Here is a 17,397-nt window from a genome sequence, read left to right as displayed (position 1 = left end):
TCCTTTTGTTTGATACTGCTGTAGACTTGCATTGAAGAATATAATTATGAATAGAAATAAAAAAGGAAAAGGATAAATTCAAAAGCTGAAGATGCGTGAGTTAATCCGATGGATAAGCTGTATTATAGGCAAGCTAAGGAGTTGCTCATATACCTTTTTTAGCTCTGGTCTATTTATTTTTAGGGTGCTTTCTTGAAGTTTTTCACTACCAATTACCAAAGGAAGTTATCCCAGCTCACATAATAAGCAGTCTATCCATGCTACAATGGCCGGGACAAAGGATAGATTCAGCGAAGGTGAGAGCTAACCCCAAAAACCCATCCTCAGTTCGGATTGCAGGCTACAACTCATTTGTATGGACGGAATCGCTAACAATTGCCAGTCAACCATATGGCGGTGAATTTGTATGCTCGGGGAAAAACTTCCATACAAATTCTTAAGCTGAAGGTCAGCAGAATCTGAGTGCCGGTCTAGATCAATAGCATCTTTGCCTGTTCGGTTTTATATCAATATATTATCATTGTTTTTGGCTCTTTCCGTTTCTTCTTGTGGTGCTCCAAAGCGGCCAAGCGTAACTTTGACAATAAACTCTCTGTTCCTATTTCACAACAAAATATTACCCTCATAACTCAAACTAAGACCAAAAAAGGTGGAAAATATAATTCTAGCCAACATTTGAATGATATCGTGCTTGATCCGCAGCAGCAGAGCTACCCTCCCAATAATCCAAAGTGCACAATTGAAATATTTATCCAGTTCATTTAGGCTCGCCATGATTAAACAAGTAATATAGTAGCAATGGAACTTAAAAGGTCAGTACAGTTCAAGTGAAGTACTGAACAGTAAAGGCATCTGAAATATAAATCAGGCACATATTGACTATCATCATCAGGAGAGAATATCTGAAGAAGCAAACTAAGGGTGATCTCTCTACAACATCATGGTATATGATATTCATCAAGAAACATCAAGCTATATGCTGTTACTTTAAGATTTGACTGAAGCATGATCCCTCCATCTAGATACCCCGGCACTAAATATGTTCTGCAAGATGTCCATTCTCTCCATAACTAAAGATTCTTCTAAATCCTTCATTTGGCCATGCTGCTTCTCCGTCATCAGGTTCAGAGCGTCAACATGTTTCATTTTGCGTTGCAACTTCTTCACCTACGTATAAGTAGAAACAAACATAAGCCAAGCCAACCTAAGATAAAAGAACAAAAGTACCATGAACCTAAGAAGCTAGAAAATGCGAAGATGTACAGAAGCAGAAAATAATAAAGCAGAGGTGTTTCATGTCCAATTCCCAACCCCTTTTTCAGTCTTTTTTCCCATTTTCGAGAAGGCTTTTTCCATTTTTTTCCTTTTCCCATGAAACTTGTTCTGAGTTCACCATTATTATAAACCAAACCATAAACTCACCTGTGCTTCAACCAAAGTAGAAACCAGATATTCTACTTCTCTCTCTTCCTGATCGGCCAACAATTTGGCGTGAGCAGCAGCAGCACCTACAGCAGTTGCAGTTGCGGCCCTCATACGTAAAGTTAGTGGTATAGTATTTCTCTGAGAGACTGCTACTTCTGTTTCTGCAAACACAATCGAACCACAAAGTTAATAAAAAGAGATCATAACCATGTCTACATGTTAATACATGACTGCAGGTGATCACCATGAACCAACTTTTAGCAGTTGCTACAGTCTGATACACTGTTTGGAAGTTAAAGAGACAAAATGATGCATATCATGCCAAATACCTGATCTGGCGGGCTTATCCTCCCCTTCAGCACTTTCAACTTGACTCGCCCTGTAAATAAGACAATTCACTTTCATGCTAAAGGAGTCAAAGTAAATTTAGAACTGTGTAATGATAATTAAGCCAAGACGTAACGAAAGCAAGATACAAACATAAGAATGCCGAACATACATCAAAAACAAAAGAATGCTGAACATACATAACAGGGAATCATACAAGAGGAACTGCACAGAGACTGAACAAATTTGCACAACAAGTCAATAGTTACATACTCTTTCTGCCCCATATTATTTGTTAACCTTCACTTTTTAAAACAATTGAAGAAAAGAGGAGGTCCTAATGTACTTCTCAAAATTACCCTCTATACATTATTAGTCCTGATTTATGTGACACACTTTCCTTTTTAGTCAGTTCCAAAAAGAATGACACATTTCTATATTTAGTAACAATTTAACATTAAACTTCCTCTCATAGGCCGAAGAGAGGTCAGTCATCAATCGGACTTCTCACCCGATCAGTCCTCTCTCTTCCTTCAAAGAAGACTCCATTTTACCATTAATGAGATGATCTATAGCCACATATATATATCTTGGCTTGTTTTAGACCACAAATATCAAAATTCTTCCTTTCATTCTTAAACTCCGTGTCGACTCAAACACCTTCACATAAATTGGGACGGAGGGAGAAGAAAGTTGAAAATATTCACATGTTCTAAATAGCTTATAATGGGAATGGTACTTTTGGATTAAAAGTAACCATTTCTGCAAAGGAGACAGATAAACTGTCCTTTATTCAAAAAAAAAAAAAATTACTTTATCAAATGCGAGCTATTGCACAGGAGATGGGTTTACCCTGTGCGCACCCGAAGGGTAGTGGCTGCAGGTTCCCAAAAAAAAAAATACTTTATCAAAAAAACTGTCATCTGAAATGGATGGAGTATTATATGTTTATCCCAACGAAAAAGGGGCGGAGGGAGTACTAATTACCTCTCTGTCTCACTGATATCAGCAATTGATCCCAATCCATCATCATCTTCATCAAAAATGTCCGTTGAACACTGATTCTCATAGCAAAGGGCTGTAACAGCAGCCTCAGCTGCAGATGCTGTGATATGTGGACCAACAGCACCAGAGATGCGAGCTACCTGAAGAGTACAGATCACCAATCGTTTACAAGACTAATAAATGGTGAAAGTGGAATTAAGCAAAGATGACCTCAGGAGCAAATTCCAATCACGTTTTAGTAATTTGCTTCTATTTTTGCTTCAGTACTTGTCTTCTCTACAGTATTTTCACAATAGCTTTTACTCTTGTATTTGTCAAACATGTTTTTGAAAACGCTTTACTTGAGCCGAGGGTCTATCGGAAACGGCCTCTCTATCTCACACAAGGTAGGCGTAAGTCTGCGTATACACCACCCTCCCCAGACCCCATTTGTGGGATCACACTGGGTATGTTGTTGCTGTTGTTGTTTTCTCAATAATTTACTTATCAAACCGCAAATCTAATTCTTTTCCCATCTGGGAATGTTTAAAACAGCCATATATAGCATGTTTTCCTTCGCGGACTCCCTATTATCCTGTTTTAAGCATTTCTTTTTGATGAAGTCACGTGTTAAACATTGGGCTATTTGCTCCATTTAATTTTCTAGGCAAATAGAACATCATTGATCAACTAGACACAAAGGCAACGATGCTGACTCGTAAAAGAAATAGTCCACAGTAACAGAAGAATGTGAACCTGTTTCATCAGGAAACTACTGGCTTCTGAAACTGGAGCCCTCCGTATTTTCTTGAGAGGAGGGGTTTCGCTTTCAGCATCTCCATTCTGTTGATGCTCCTGGTTCTGCTCGTGAGGTTGATTTGCAGGAGTTTCTCCACACTCACTTATTGCAGGTTGGGCTTGATCCACGCCACTTACCTCACCATTTTTGTCCAAAAAATTAAGCTTTCTATGAATAGAACCAAGCATAAGATCCCCAAATGGCAACTGTATAAGCTTTGAGATACAATCCAGTTTACTCTTTGTTTTGACATTTTGAGCAACAAGATCCCAGTCATCACCATGCTTCAGTACAGATTCTAATAGGAGTAAAGTCTCTGCTTCAGTCCAGGCAGCTTTGGGGCTCGCACCATCTATTAACTTGAACTCATCTGCCAATTTGTTCTTGTCATAATTACCACTTTTAAAGCACTTCTCGCATAAATTAATGCTCGCATCCTGACATAAACAAAGAAAAAGCAATCAAGACAGCTACTATTCTAAATATACCGATTTTCAAGCATCTTGTAGATTTAGAGGTTATTTTTCATTTTTTTGGCAGCATTCGTAGCTTAATTATATACAAGACAAATGCTACCGATCAACCCGACAACTCATCAATCCACCGGCATACACATCTTATTTATTACCCGATCTAAAAATATTATAAGAAACCGACAAGCAATTGCAAAACAAAGAAACGTGGTCTATTTAGGGGTTCTTAATTCTATGATGATTAGCAGAGTCAGCGCCTTGTAATTTTTCTAATAATTTACCAAACATCAATAAAGATAGTCTCATCAGAGAGTATTTTGGGTCGAGGTTAAAACATAATAGATCTCCTAACAACTTTTTTGTCTTTTGTTATATAAACAACGGAAAAGGGTCAAAAATACCCCTAACATACGAAAAATGGCTCACAAATACCCTCCATCCACCTTTTGGTCTAAAAATACCCCCAACCTATTTGTTTTGGCTCAAGAATACCCCTCAAACTATGTTATCATTCTCAAAAAAAAATACCCCAAACCTTGGTGGCTCTTTGCAATTTAAAATAGCCACGTGACTTATTATGATTTGCCACATATATCACTTAATTTAAAAGTTAAACCCACCAATTTTTCAACTTAAATCCACTAACCCGTTTTCACTTTAATTAAACATTGCAGCTCATCTAAGTTCTACAGAAAAGCATTTTGAGTACTCATCCATACAATTTCACTAACTTAGTCAAAGTGATCTACCACATTATGCTGAATTCCTGATCATACCATTCTTGTGTCAATTTTGAGCTCAAAAGGATATTTCTTGAACACCTACTGTGTTCCATCGCTATATTGCGATAAAAACATAGTACTCCATCTGTACCAATTTATGTGACACTCTTTCCTTTTTAGTTAGTCCCTAAAAGAATGACATCTTTATATATCTAGTGGAGTAACAATTCAACTCTAAACTTCTCATTTTACCCACAGAAATTTATATAACTTATTTTAGAGCACTAGTTTCAAAAGTCCTCCCTTATCTCTTAAACTCATGCCCAGTCAAACACCTTCACATAAATGGGGACAAAGGGAATAGTAACTAGTAATCAAGTAAATAACGAAAACAGCAAACAATAAAGAGAAACTACACAACAAAACTCAGAATATACCTTGCTATACTCATAATGACCCGAATCACATTGATCTTTACAACTCTCACAAACCACACTTTCCTTTTTTCCCTCCTCCACCAACTCCCCATAAACATCCGAAAACGACGCCATTGGCGACACCTTCACTACCCCATCCACCCCATCACCACCACCACCCCTTCCCCTCCCACCAATAATCACCGGTTCCCTCACGGGCACGAGGGGTTTCAAAGATTGAGGAGCAGCCACAACCCTAACCCCATGTGGGGCCCCTTCTTCAACCCTAATCCTCCACTTCTCATCCTCCTTATCATCCTCTTCTTCCACAACAGCATCAACAGGCAATTCAGCATTATTAGGATCAAAATTAATCAAACCCCACTTCTCCAAAAATGTAAACACCTTATGTAACACACTTATATCACCCACTAATGATTTCCTAACCTCAGTAAATGATAACCTTCGGGTCGGATCCTCACGGTAAGATGTAATAATAAAGTCCCTATACTCTTTATATATTCTTGGTGTTCTTGTAATTGAACTCCCATCAAAGAATTCTCTTAATGATAGCCTCTCTACTTCGTGTATGCTTTGCCAAGAAAACCAACCTTAAAAGAACAAAATGTACAAAATTAGAGATAGACAAATAATACAGAGATAAAGGGGGTTGTGGGTTGTTATACTTACTGGTGTAACTTGGGATTGTGTAAAGGTCGTGTTCAGGTTCGTTCGTTGAGTCCATTAGGTGCAGTGTTAAAATCCAAAGTGCAAGAATTTACCTTTTCCCTTAAATCACAAATCTTATAGCCAGGGCTGGCTACGAATAAAGTATTGCATAGTCTGTAATGGGGGCAATGCACAAATAACCCTTTTAGAGGACCCCTATTTAAAATATAGTCGAAGTTTATTTATTTTTTTTAAAAACAAAAAATTTAGCTGTCTCATATCAACTTTAGAGTTTAGACGAGATAATCTGAAATTTACTTCAAGTCTGAATTTAAGGGTCGTTTGGTCTGAATTGGACAAATTTTTTTCGGAAAATATCCTTTTTTCGTGATGTATTTAACCCGAAATATTAAAAAAACGCGCCCGGCCCACGTGCCACGTGTTTAATTTTTCATTTTTTTATTAATCCAGTTACTTTGTTCAAAAAAAAAAAAAAAATATCGATTTTCCATACTCCATTTTTATTAAGGATCGAAAAAACCCAATTCTCCTTCATCTTTGAGGACTTATCATCATCATCATCATCTAATCTTACTAGGAGTTGAAAAAAAAAATCACACCAACTTGCTCAAATCTAATCCAAACAAACCAAAATGTGAAAGGAATACTAACACCAAATAGAACAAAGTTATTTAATTTGATTAAACAAGAGAATTTAGGAAATTTGATTTGGGGACTTAGCAATGGAGTTTAATTTTCTCCCAAATCAACTCAAAGAATTAGTGCTTAAATAATCCAAACAAGCAACTTCAATCAGATTTTCTTTAACAAGATTAGATTTTTCATCCTTATTTTTTTCAGATTTTTCCTTTTTCTTTCTTGATTTTCATTTTTTTCTTGATTTTCGTTTATGGTGGAAAGTTGTTCTTTAACAAGTTGTTCGGAATCATATGTGGATTTTCTTCGGTTGAGATTTTCGTTTATAATGGATATTATTTTGACAACAAAAAATGGGGATGGATATTAAATAGGGTGAAGATGAAGATGAAGTACCTAAAAATGGAGGGAGTTCAAATTTTATCTACTTGGCATCATAAGCGGCTTAGTTGGCGTCCAAAAACGAATATCGGATCACTTTCTTTTTTAAAAGCGTCACGCGCCCCTGGGCGTGTATTCACGCTCTCGCCACGTGAACAAAAAGGTCATTTTGTTACCGAAAAAACGGGGGGTAATAGGACAAAGGTTCGGTGTGTAGTTGGCATTTTGGTCAAACGTTGGGGGTATTTTGACTATCGTGGAATACGAAAGTTTCAAACTTCAAGTCTGAATTTAAGGGTCGTTTGGTCGGAATTTAGTATGCTCTGATTAGTTATCCTCATATTATTTCTATTAAAAATAACATGCATTGCATAATTTCTAAGAATGAGTTATTTGTTTACGAAAATACCTCCACCTTATTTAATAGAAAAAGAATTTGAGGGACTTTAAGAGTATATTCACCATTTCTAATCCTGGTATATCCTATTCCAGGATTAGTAACTAAACAATCGATAAGGCAATACTAGATTTTTTTCTCAGAACCATTTATGCTTGTCCAGCATTACCTAACAACCCCGTAGGCTCTACCAAAACCTAGGTTTGAAGTTAACACAGTTCAATCTGGTAAAACTTAATTTTAGATCCAACTGTCTAAAGCTGACACGACGGTCTAAAGAAAGAAGGAGAAACAAGTAGCAGAATATATTCTGACGGGAAAAGGTTCAAATATACCCCTCTACTTTCTTTTATTAAGCTAACTTTACCCTCTGTTAGAGAAAGTGAACAAAAATACCCCTGTTATTACCAAACTTTACGCCTATAGCCCTACTGGATGGAAAACCCCAAATCAAACCCAATCTCCAATTTCAGTTAAAATTACCCACTCCCTTTGTTGACCCACCCCGCCCCACCAATTAAACAAATCCCCCATCAAATCCCCTCCGGGAAGAAATGCTCCAGTATAGGAAATTGGAAATTGGGTTTGATTTGGGGTTTTCCATCCAAATAGGGGTACAGGTGTAAAGTTTGGTAACATCAGGGGTATTTTTGTTCACTTTCACTAACGGAGGGTAAAATTAGCTTATAAAACAAAGTAAAGGGGTATAGTTGACCCTTTTCCCTATTTTGAATAAGGGTGCTCGCTACGTAATGCAATTTTTATTAGGGGTGGGCGTTCGGTTCTTCGATTCGGTTTTATCAAACTTCGATTCGGCTATTTCGGTTTCAGTTTTTTGAAGGTGGACACCGAACACCGAACCAAACTAGTTCGGTTCGATTCTTTCAGTTTCGGTTTTTTCAATTCGGTTTTTTTTATATGATATTAGATGTGATTCCATTTACACTAATTCATATTATCAAAAAGCAATAAAACAAAAAACAGACCAATTGAAATCAAAATCAAACAAACAGGATACACAAGAACAGAAAACCATAACCATAATATAGGATTACTAGGTGTTATATACATACGGAAGAATAATTAAGAAAATACATAAAGGACATACATTAATCCTAAAGACACATCCTAGTCACCTTTCTTTGTTAAGGATATTTGATTTTCTCAATTGAAGTGGAAAATTAGGGATATAAAAGCAAAAGAGAGTTTGTTACAATTGGATTTTTTTGGGGCTTAAACTTAATGATTAAGAGCACTATTTTAATTTTTTTGGGTGACGTATTAAATTTCAGTTTAAATTTCGGTTCTTCGATTCTGCTTCATCAAAGTTCGGTTCGGTTATTTCGGTTTTGATTTTTTGAAGGTGGACACCGAACCAAACTAGTTCTGTTCGATTCTTTCAGTTTCGGTTTCTTGAAATTCGGTTCGATTCAATCCGATTTTTCGATTTTCGGTATTCATGCCCAGCCCTAATTTTTATCATTGTACTCCACTACTCCTAGTTCAAATTAGTAAAAAAGAGGTGGTTTTATATCTTTCGCACAACATAGTATAATACGCTTTTTCGTTTCAAAGGGAAATGACAAGACTCAGAAGTATAGTTGTAAAATCATTTAAGTCTCCCATTTCAATTTGGAAATTGATGTTTTAATTGTTTAATAGAGTAAGAAAATTAAATTTTACATATTCAAATGTTGGCTTTTTACGAAGTTGGATGTGTTTTATGCAGAAAGCGACCCACGGAAGCCTTCTCACTTATAAGGGCCCGTTTGGCCATAAATACCAAAAACTTTTTCACTTTTTTTGGAATTTTTGAAGTTGGAGTTGGAGTTGTATTTGGCCATAATTTTTGAAATTGTAGTTTTTAGTAAAATGTAGTGTAAAAAAATGAAAAAAATTGAAAAATTTTGAAAAACAAATTTTTCTTGTTTTCAATATTCCGGAATACAACTCCGAAAAAACGTGAATAATTTTTATGGCCAAACGCTAAAAGTAAAAAAAGTGAAAAAAAATTCGGAAAAAAGTGAATAATTTTTATGGCCAAACGTCCACTTAGAATAGAGCTCACCAGAAAAAAGACAGGTTCAAGTACGTTAACTCATCATTCAGTGATTTAATGCGTTGAAGAAAAAAATTGTAAAAATGACATCAAAGAATTGGCACAGTTGTTAAATCACCAAGCCGCGAATGGTTACTTATCTGGTATAATCAACTCTTCCAACTTTGTTTAAAGGAAATCTACTTTCTAAGAAAATCTTTTGTTTTTTGGCGCGAAGTACATGTACCACCAGAATTGTATCACAAATATTAGAGACTATGCGTTCTCTCTTTTCCAGTATCTGGCAACCGGGCAATGCTTGACTGGGAAAAGGACGCTGCAAGACTCCTCTTCGTTAATACTCCCAGCTACCATTCCCAGTTAAATGAATCATTTTCTCCTCGAAGCTGGAAATTGATCAATCTTCTTAAACCATTGGCATCTAGGTATCTATAAGGGCCATCTGCTGTCAGATAAAAACTGAAGTGCTACGAACAGCCTCAGAAACCAGGGAAGCGGTAGTCTCATCAGCAACGTTTATCATGGTTCGTGTTGCTGTAATCTCTATCAAGGCTTCATTGGGCTCCGAGATGCATACAATTGATACATTTTCTGATCCATCAGTACTCTGGGCATGTTGTACAGTTGCTTTCATCCCCATCTCCTTTAAAGCCATCAGAAGGGAGTCCAACTCAACTCTACCCAGAAATAGCAATGGCCTATCTTCTTGTGAAGAAAGCACTTGCTTGCTTCCAAGAACTAACCGATGTTTTCCCTGCTCAAGGAGCAACTCTCCCTTTAATCTTGCAGTACTATTTTCTTGTATCAGTTTTGTATAATTGATCAGCTCAGAAGTCAAGTCCATGGCAATGTCCGTATCTGCATAATTGTTCAACTTAGGCATAACTACAGTTTCATTTCCGGAGAAATAACAGACTGAAAAATTGAGTTTCCAACAGCTAATATGGGGCCTCAATCTCTCAGGAACCTGAAACGAGCAAGAGAGGCAATAGTCAAGAGAATATGTACAATAGTTCAGTTACTTAGAGCAGAAGAGAGGCGGGAGGGCAGAGAGAGAGAGAGAAAGAGAGAGCCTACCAGCACATGTTTAGGTTGTAATATCTTTAGTAGAGGTATAGTGTTCTTTAGCCTGCAAATAGAAAATGAAGTCTGTATTTGTAATGAGTCGAAGCCAGAATGGTAATTGAAGAGCAAAGAATTTATACTATTTGAGATAGAAATAAATAATGACTCCTGTGAATTCTATAATTAAAGATTAAAGAAAATGACTAACCACTGTGCCGCCTCCCCAGCCTCCATAAATAAGAAATAAAACCAGTAAGTACTTAACTTTATTGTTTACTGGATAAATTAACTCACATTTAAAGGGGACAGTTCCTACACTATCCAGAAGCACAACCTTGGGCATCTAATGGTTCTTCATTAATTCACAAAGCTCCCCATTAAAGTACCTAGAAAAGATAGTCATATGGTAAGAAGCGAAGTGACTTTAGATCAAACATTCAGGACCCTTTTCAACAAGCATCTTTTATCTGCTTCCTTTTTCATAAGGCACCTCTTAATCCTAGTTCTTGCAAACTTAGAGAATAAACTACCTATATAGCACCAAAAGTACAAAGAGCTAAAATGCCAGACAGGTGTTGTCTGCTTCACTTGAGATAGGGGATCAAATAGAGTATGCTTACCTTATTCCAGAGATGAACGAACATTGAAGGACCTTCATTGACATTGGCTTAAAAGGCAAGAAAGTCAAATTGATATCAGCTCCTTCCTGTGAAATGTGATGCATTGACCATAAAAATATATTCGAGCCTGACATTAGTCAAACAACCAGATGGATGAGATTTGAAACTATGAAAAAAAACATATTGCAGGTAGGCACCTCCATAATAAGCAACGAGTTAGGATCTGCACACCAACGTTGAAGGAGATGAACAGCAGGGCCAAGTCGCAGACTCCAGTGAGGACAAAATACTATGCAAGGTTCCTGCCAACTTGTTCTGAGACAACAATGAAGTCAAAAGATGTAAAAGGACAGAAAAAGTGTAGTAAAGCCAAAATACTGTCCGCATCAAGCTTATTAAGCAGGTTACTATGCTCATTTCTTTTAGCTTATAGCTCGAAATGAGGGGACGGAATATCTTACAGGAATTTCGATGAATGTATTGCAGGAGATACCAAGAGCTTTTTCTCATTTGACAGCTGAATATGAGTGAATAGTGGTTGCCCAGCATAGAACTGTGGATCCACACGTAAAACAAAAAGAAACACGTTATCTCTATTTGCTCAACTGTGTCTTAACAGCAAAGGATTAAAACCACAAGATTCATAGTGAAGATAAGCTAATGTAGTACTCTTTCTTGCCGTTGACTGGACAGCCATTCAGGTATGATATTGGAAAATTCCAATAACTCTTCCGCCACAGAAGAAACAAAATATATAGGAACCTACAGCACAGGAAAATCCAGTTTAAATACATGAAAAACATATTCCAGCTGAAGAAAACTTAGGTATCCGCAACTAAGTGCACTTTATTTGATATGAAATCGCACCAAAACTTAAGAAGACTCTTGTCCATGCGTATTGATCAGAAACAGATTCAAATTATAACTTTTTGCATAACGGATGGCAATAATCCACGAGTGCATATAATATATGGGAGACAAGAATCTCTCTATGTTCATTCCTTCACGCATCAGAAAACCACCTTTGGTACTATAGTAACATTGAAAGCAAAGGCAACTCCTTTATTTCTTTTGGTGTACAAAGTGACTTTGCACAGTTGAGGAATACCCTCTTATCCCTATCTTTTTGGTGCACCCATGAGGTTCCTTTATGTCTAGGAGATTGGTGACATTCACAGAGAATTGTATCTTGTTGGAGTTTTTCTACTTTTCAATATACTTCTTATCTACGAGCATTTTAGCCCGAAATTTCAATGAAACTTTTATAGATTTATCAGCCAGAAAAAGAAAAAAAAAAGAAAAAAAAAGCAAAGGTAAATCACACTGCTTGTTCCTTATTGCGGGATTCTATGTGAATATCTAGTTATGTTTTTCTTTCTTTTTCCTTTTATTCCTTCTTCGTTTTGAAGGTTGACGCAGAAAAAAAATCTAATATAAGTGCATAAATATTCATTATTCTTTGCGCTAGATCTAGTATTATAACATAAAAGCAGAAGGCCTCAATCAGGAAAGATATCATGATAAACTGCTCTGCTATTTTGTTAGAAATGCAGTTGCATCCTTTCAAGCAATAAGTTACTCTTCTTCATTCTAGATATAGTTCTTTTCAAACTTGTAAAAATGGCAGCAAACAATCTTTCTTCCCTTCTCTATTTTTTTCAAGTTAGTTGAATATATCTAATTCTTATTGTGTATAATTTGCGTGCTCTGCCACTTTATGCCTCTCGAGGCGAAAATTCTCAGCATCGTCTGCATTTCCCACCCCGAGACTACAGAACACATGGCTCAAAATACCGATCTTCTAAGGTAAATTGATATGACAATCACCTAATCACATGGTGTTTTTTTATAAGGTATAATTAGATCAGCAATCACCTAGTCACTTGTTGAAGAATTGGTATACATGCACATATATGCAATCTTACACCATACCTTCAAATTTGAAGATTCTAGCAAAAGTGATATGTGTTCCAGTAGCTGCAACATGACTCCGGGACGTCCAATGGGAATAAGGACTGAACCTCCATCATTAATAGAATTCAAAGCAAGTGAACATACAAAAGATACTTTTTCCATCTCTTCTGAGTACTCATCTGAATCAATCAAGGATTCAGTTTCCCTACCACTGCCAGTATCACTGCACATGTTCCAAGTTTCAAAGATCATTACTTCCCTTCCAGGAAATATGAAAATGATATGGAGAAAGATGAATAAAAAATGAACTAAAAAATGAATGGAGAAAAGGAGAAGATAATTTTTTAAAGGGAAAAAAGAAAAAGCATATAGCTATTATCTTATCTCACGTATGCATGCCGGAGAACTTCAGTAATATGTATTATCTTCTTGAATAATACAAAAGGAATGTACCTTGGATAGGAACTGGCAGCAGCAGGAGGGAAGTCGTTCTTTTCACCATCAACATCATTGCAGGCTGTGAAGTCTGAATATAATAGAACATCACTTCCTTCAAGAGCTTTGTAATCGAAACTGGATGCAGTTATTGATGCAAAGACTGAGCCAGAAAGATAAATAATGCTTCCTTTTGGACTTAGAATTTTCCAATTACAAGCACCTATCTCCAAACCAGAACTGAATGCTTTTATGGTCAATGAGCCATTATAGCAGGCTTCTTCAAAATACTTTAGGAATTGAACCTTCTCCATGCAATCCTTGATATCAGCTGCACTGAAATTTTCTCATTACTTGTGTAGATCAATAAACATCAATCCCATAACAAAAACATAAAACTTCAAAGTTTCTTTGCTTCCTTTTTCATTTTTGATTACTGGCTACGAGCACCAGGTTCTTTTCTTTCAGACTGTGGGATGAATAGTCCAATTCGTAACAGAACTTCTAATCCATTTCAAAGTCAGTAAGTTTGTACTCGAAAATATGCATCCACATGTAATTATATATATGTTGCAGAAATGGAACTCTGCTGCATACTTCCACTCCCATCCCAGGTTGAAAGTCTTACTATTTTGATGTCCCAGTGTAATAGTCTGCTCTGTTGAGCAGACAACTCAATTGCAAAAGCACAACTCCCCAAGTTGATCTAAATCATTGCAGACTATTGACTGACTTAAACTAGTATAACTAATTTAGGATGAAAAGAGTGTATGTTTGTACTGATGAAAAAATTATGAGACCCCTGCATCATGTGTTCCTCATTTTTTAAGATACGTCATTTCTACGTGTTTGTATCACCTAGAAAATTTAAATCTAAGTCAATCTTACCCAAAAAAAAAAAAAAAGCACAAGAAGAATTTAAAAACTCAGGTGTAAGTAGCAGAGTAGTTCTAGTAAGTTGAACACGCTAATCGACTGAAACTGATGCCTTGGTGGTGAAACGGTAGACACAAAAGACTCAAAATCTCGTGCTAAAGAGGGTGAAGGTTCGAGTCCTCTTCAAGGCATACTATTGAGAATGCTCATTGAAAAAAGAGCTTGGATCAAATCGGCAATACCGATTCAATCCGAGCTCTTGGAATTGGAATAAATTCAGCGATAATCCACAAGAAATGAGACAAAAACAGATCTTTGTATCAAATGAAATAAGAAGTATTACCTGTATATGGACATCCATCCACCAAGTTCTGTCCCTTCAATGCCTAAAACAATATCCTTTAGTGCTGTAGGTAGTAGTTCAAGTTTTTCCCATGTCAACCATTGAGGGCAACCAGACTCTTCAGGTCCATAGAATTGTCTCAACTCCATATGCATGGAAACAAGGTCCTCCATCATCAGTTTCCCTAGTTTGGAAGCTGCTTCCGTTGCATATATCTGATGAGATAACCACATCAAAAGGATATTCACTACCATAAGGTTAATTGTATTCTATAAATGCAAGAAAATATCTTTTCTATCACCTTTGCTCTGAAGTCTTTGAGGCGGGTAAGAAATGGTAACCCCAGCATACCCATTGCACTTGAGATTAGTACCACATCTATGGAATAAATACTCCAAAGCTGCAAGCTTGTCACAGTTTTATACCAAGGCTCAGCTTGTATCAAACTTTTGGAATCAAGAGACTCTCCAACTTCCCGTCTTATAGACTCCGAATTTGATGAACTTTGGCCTCTATGATTTGAAGTTTCTTCATCAAGCAGGGAAGAAGTAACAACTGGTAGGGGAGAAAAGACGGCGAGTGCTGAAAGGTCTAAAGGGCAGTCAAGTAACACCCGGAAACCGCATATATTAACTATGTGGCATGGTGGGAAATAATAGCCCTTGCCCTCACTTAAACATGTCTGCAAATGTTGGAATCCATGAACATGATGTCAATATGTACTATAACAATATGCAGGCAAAGCAAATATTTAGAGAAGGGAAGAGACTTACAAACTTCATGGAATTGAAGAGTGCTGTTCCAAAGGATATCAACCTACAATAGAAATAAATAATAGGAACAGCTTAAAAACACAAATGAGTAGTACTCCCTCCGGTTCAAAAAAGTGTCCACTTAGCCTTTATTGTTTGGTTGAAAAAGAGTGTCCACTCACCAAATCAAGAAAGAATTAACCTTATTTTTCCACATTTTCCCTTATTAAGTGTTTAGTCAAATTACCTATTTTTGCCTAGAAGTTAGTATTTTCTTAAGGGGTGTCCAAATGGCTAAGTGGACACTCTTTTTGAACCGGAGGAAGTATAAACTATAAAGTAGTGGCATCTCATGAAAGTTTTTGAGCTTCACATTTAGCAAACTGGGTCAGGAAAATAGTTTTTGTTAACAATTTGTTATCTTGAGAAGGTCGATATATACTTTTTACCAGTTTTATCCACAGTCGTCTTTGGGTCTTTTTAACCGGGTCATTTTCAGTTATAAGACATGGTTGGGTTAAACGGATATGATGTATATATGAATTAAATAGGTTTATCATTAAAAAGTTAGAACTTTAATATGACATGACATTACCAACTAGGAGGGTTGAGGATTTTGTGGTGTTTTTTATTTGTTGAGGAAAACAGTAATAGTTGAATGATTTTACTATCCTAAAAGAAACAAAAATGATTGTAATAGGCAATTCTCGAAACTTGAATGATCATCCAGGGAATTAACTCGATAGATGACGACATAAACTAAACATTATCAAATTCTCTAAAAATATTACACGAAGTGAACTGAGGGAAATGCAAATACATGAAATATACACATGAATACAACAACAAAAAAAAAAAAAAAAAAACACAAAGATTTCAAGAAATAGAAAACAAACGCTTAAAACTGAGAACCCAAGGTTAATAGAATCTCAGAAAACCAAACTAGTTCATTATTGAAAAAACAAACCAGCAAAGAATCTGAAAAGAAAAAAAAAATAGAGAGAGAAGGGAACTTACAATGCTTGTGCAACCAGCAAAGTTTTGCTTCCTTTGGCACTAAAATTAGGGCTTTGTACGTTTATACGCTTTCTTGAAAAACAACTAAAAGGAGCGCCAAACTACATCGTTAGCTCTATCTGAAATTTATTTATTTTTAAAAAAAAAAAACGTCGAAGTTAAAAAGCAAAACAAAAGGGTCCAATTCCAATATGTCCCTAAAGTATTTGAAATTGAGAAGAATATGTCATTTGTTAATAGTTTAGCTTAGGCCTGTTCATCGGTCCGATTGGATCGGGTTCAGCACATTTTGGATTATAATTTCGATTTTTGGATTCGCAAAATGTAATTCGAATTCGATCCAAATATGTTCGCATTGGATTGGATTTTTTAAGTTCTGTTTCGGATAAATCGATTTGAATAATTCGGATTTTCGATTCAGCCTAGAAATTGAATTGCTTCTTCTTCTTCTTACAAAATGAACAACCGAATAAAATATTCATATCAAATTGTCTCAATATATAGTTAGTTCCTTATTGCTATCACAATTATATAAATAGTACTCATACAATCAATAAAACTATTACCAAAGATGCAACTAAAGCACTAGTCCTGATAATTAACAAGTCCAATTTAGTAAAATCATCCCATACATAGAATATACTGACAATAAAAATAAAAATAAAATATAAAAAGTAGTCATCTTTAAAATTAACAAATTTAAACATATTGAACTTAGTAATATTTTTGAATATATGGATTGATGTATAATGAATAGGTAATGCTCTAATATATAGTGGATAGTCGGGTAGGCTAAACATAAGGTATAAGTAATTCGGTTTTCAAATATCCAAAAATTCGAAGTTCCATACCCGAAATCCGATCCAAAATCCAAAAATTTTAAAAGTTAAATCAGAAATCCGATCTAGAATCTGAAAATTTCAAAATATAAGTCTAAAATGTTCGGATTTCGGGTTTATCCAAACTATGCACACCCCTAGTTTAGCTTACATATTTCCTTAATGTTCAATATTTGGTCTAATTATGTCATTAATTTAATTGGGAACCCCAGTTAACCTAATTAGTT

At 35.9% G+C, this 17,397-nt stretch overlaps 2 protein-coding genes across 2 annotated transcripts; both read right to left on the bottom strand.

The window, feature by feature from the left end:
- Positions 1-734: 734 nt before the first annotated feature.
- Positions 735-6,037, bottom strand: LOC132056230 (SWI/SNF complex subunit SWI3A). Its single transcript, XM_059448323.1, has 7 exons — positions 5,837-6,037; positions 5,168-5,757; positions 3,493-3,972; positions 2,740-2,897; positions 1,755-1,804; positions 1,423-1,586; positions 735-1,167 (listed from the first exon to the last, which is right to left on the bottom strand). Exons 1-7 carry the CDS (start codon positions 5,889-5,891, stop codon positions 988-990), a joined length of 1,677 nt encoding a protein of 558 aa, XP_059304306.1. The 5' UTR covers positions 5,892-6,037; the 3' UTR covers positions 735-987.
- A 3,325-nt stretch (positions 6,038-9,362) lies between these two features.
- Positions 9,363-16,504, bottom strand: LOC132056228 (uncharacterized). Its single transcript, XM_059448322.1, has 12 exons — positions 16,332-16,504; positions 15,336-15,378; positions 14,864-15,244; positions 14,563-14,777; positions 13,362-13,679; positions 12,927-13,131; positions 11,664-11,756; positions 11,456-11,547; positions 11,192-11,309; positions 10,995-11,080; positions 10,387-10,438; positions 9,363-10,276 (listed from the first exon to the last, which is right to left on the bottom strand). The coding sequence occupies exons 2-12, from the start codon at positions 15,342-15,344 to the stop codon at positions 9,758-9,760; spliced, it is 2,088 nt and encodes a 695-aa protein (XP_059304305.1). The 5' UTR covers positions 15,345-15,378; positions 16,332-16,504; the 3' UTR covers positions 9,363-9,757.
- Positions 16,505-17,397: the final 893 nt, after the last annotated feature.

The sequence above is a fragment of the Lycium ferocissimum genome, chromosome 5 (assembly GCF_029784015.1).
Source record: "Lycium ferocissimum isolate CSIRO_LF1 chromosome 5, AGI_CSIRO_Lferr_CH_V1, whole genome shotgun sequence".
NCBI lineage: Eukaryota > Viridiplantae > Streptophyta > Magnoliopsida > Solanales > Solanaceae > Lycium > Lycium ferocissimum.
Note: the sequence above shows the minus strand (reverse complement) of the source record. Positions and strands in the feature narration are given on the sequence as shown.

What these genes read in the sequence shown, in the direction of transcription:
- LOC132056228 (XM_059448322.1), bottom strand. An exon ending in GGATGGATGTCCATATACAG is followed by an intron (nt 13,680 to 14,562) that starts GTAATACTTCTT and finishes AGAAAATTTCAG; the next exon opens with TGCAGCTGATATCAAGGATT. An exon ending in TAGAATCTTCAAATTTGAAG is followed by an intron (nt 11,757 to 12,926) that starts GTATGGTGTAAG and finishes CCTGTGCTGTAG; the next exon opens with GTTCCTATATATTTTGTTTC.
- LOC132056230 (XM_059448323.1), bottom strand. Translation starts at nt 5,891, where the DNA reads ATGGACTCAACGAACGAACCTGAACACGACCTTTACACAATCCCAAGT. An exon ending in GTCATTATGAGTATAGCAAG is followed by an intron (nt 3,973 to 5,167) that starts GTATATTCTGAG and finishes TGTTTATGTCAG; the next exon opens with GATGCGAGCATTAATTTATG. An exon ending in CTACTTTGGTTGAAGCACAG is followed by an intron (nt 1,168 to 1,422) that starts GTGAGTTTATGG and finishes ACTTATACGTAG; the next exon opens with GTGAAGAAGTTGCAACGCAA.